The following is a 1,542-nucleotide window of genomic DNA, read 5'->3' as shown; positions in this document are numbered from 1 at the left end:
TTGTCTGAGTCCTTTTTTTTTTTTTTTTTTTTGGAGGGGGGGGATGATTTTTTGAATAGTTTATTGATGGAAAATGTGCGATTAAAAAATAAAGAAAATTTTTAAATTTACGTGTAATATTATTTTATTGAAAAATATGTGGTTGAAATGTTGTCAAAATACTGTTTAAAAATGTATTTTTTGTTCCAAAGTATGGAGCTCAAACAAGGGCTCGGACTTTGGAAATTGGAAATAATTGAATAGTTCCCTTGAAAAAAATATAAAATAAATGAATAACTCTGAAAATGTACAATAATTGGATAATTGATAAATTTACACGGGCTTGGGCTTTCCAGCTGGTTTACCAAGCCATGTAATACAGCTTCGGTTCATGATCCTCAAGCCATGGACCGTGGTGAATTTAGCTAAGCCAAGCCTAGCCTAACGTGATGTCACGGCGCGGCTGGCGCAAGGCTAAGATGCAAATCGAGTCCAAGTCCATCATCTAAATTGGGTCCATCTTCTGCAGTAGAGAATCTACTTAATGAAGGCCCATCTAACCTTCCGTTATGGGCCTTGATCGCCTGAGGCCCAATACCTGTCATGCTGGACTCACTTACACTGACGGTACACGATAAGTTCCCTACACCCCTCCCGGTTGACCATGTGGGGAACACGCACCCATGCGACACCTGAAAGGGCTGCGCGGCGCGTGGAACGTAATACCACGGCGGGGATGAAGGCGCAGCGGAAGGAACCACCACGGAGCCTGGCGGAGCGAGGAGGTGGGCTGGCGGAGCAAAGGCCGAGACTATGGGGTTCCGCATGTAAGACGCGGCAGCATTTCTACTGGCTTGCATTTGTGCTCGTTTCAACTGTTGCCTCTCTTTCTTATGGGCATTTTGGTGACCACCCAGTGCTTGTGAATTGGCAAACTCCCGGCAGCAGTACTGGCACTCGTATTTCCGTCCGTCGGGTGCCGGAAAACCGCCGGAATCCGGCGAGCCTGATCGTGTTTTAGTGGCGTCTACTTCTTCTTCTTCCGTTACGTTGAAACCGAAGAGCTTTAGTGGTCCATTACTTGTATTATTATTGCATGGTTTTCTTTGATACTCTAACTCTTCCATGCTATATAATTATATGTATGTATGTATTTGTGTATGAATATTGAAGAGAGAGAGAGAGAGTAATTAAGGGGTGGTTTAAGATAATTGTTGCATGTGGAGGGTATTTATACAAGTTCAAAAGAGTTTGAAGTTTTCTTGACGGTGTTGGAGTGAGAAAGAAGAGAGAGAAGGGGGGTGGCGTGAGGGGCTGCGGATATCCCAAGAAGAAGATAGTGGGTGTGAAAATGGGAACACGAACATACAACACTTGGGCACCAATAGATTGCACTTGCTTTCTTGACACCATCATATATCATTTTCTCACTAGTTGAGAATTTACTCAAGTATCATGTTTTGCACAAAAATATATTTGCCACGTAAGCAAAAATAAATAGTGTTAACAAAAAATTCATTTCCACTTCAATTTCACATGGATTTTGTCAAGCTGATGTGACAA

The 1,542-nt window shown here is 42.5% G+C and overlaps 1 protein-coding gene across 1 annotated transcript; it reads right to left on the bottom strand.

The window, feature by feature from the left end:
- Positions 1-251: 251 nt before the first annotated feature.
- On the bottom strand, positions 252-1,334 carry LOC111398997 (zinc finger protein GIS3-like). The gene has a single exon (XM_023026193.1). The coding sequence runs from the start codon at positions 1,104-1,106 to the stop codon at positions 432-434; it is 675 nt and encodes a 224-aa protein (XP_022881961.1). The 5' UTR covers positions 1,107-1,334; the 3' UTR covers positions 252-431.
- Between the last annotated feature and the right edge of the window lie 208 nt (positions 1,335-1,542).

Source organism: Olea europaea, chromosome 8 (assembly GCF_002742605.1).
Source record: "Olea europaea var. sylvestris chromosome 8, O_europaea_v1, whole genome shotgun sequence".
Lineage (NCBI taxonomy): Eukaryota > Viridiplantae > Streptophyta > Magnoliopsida > Lamiales > Oleaceae > Olea > Olea europaea.
Note: the sequence above shows the minus strand (reverse complement) of the source record. Positions and strands in the feature narration are given on the sequence as shown.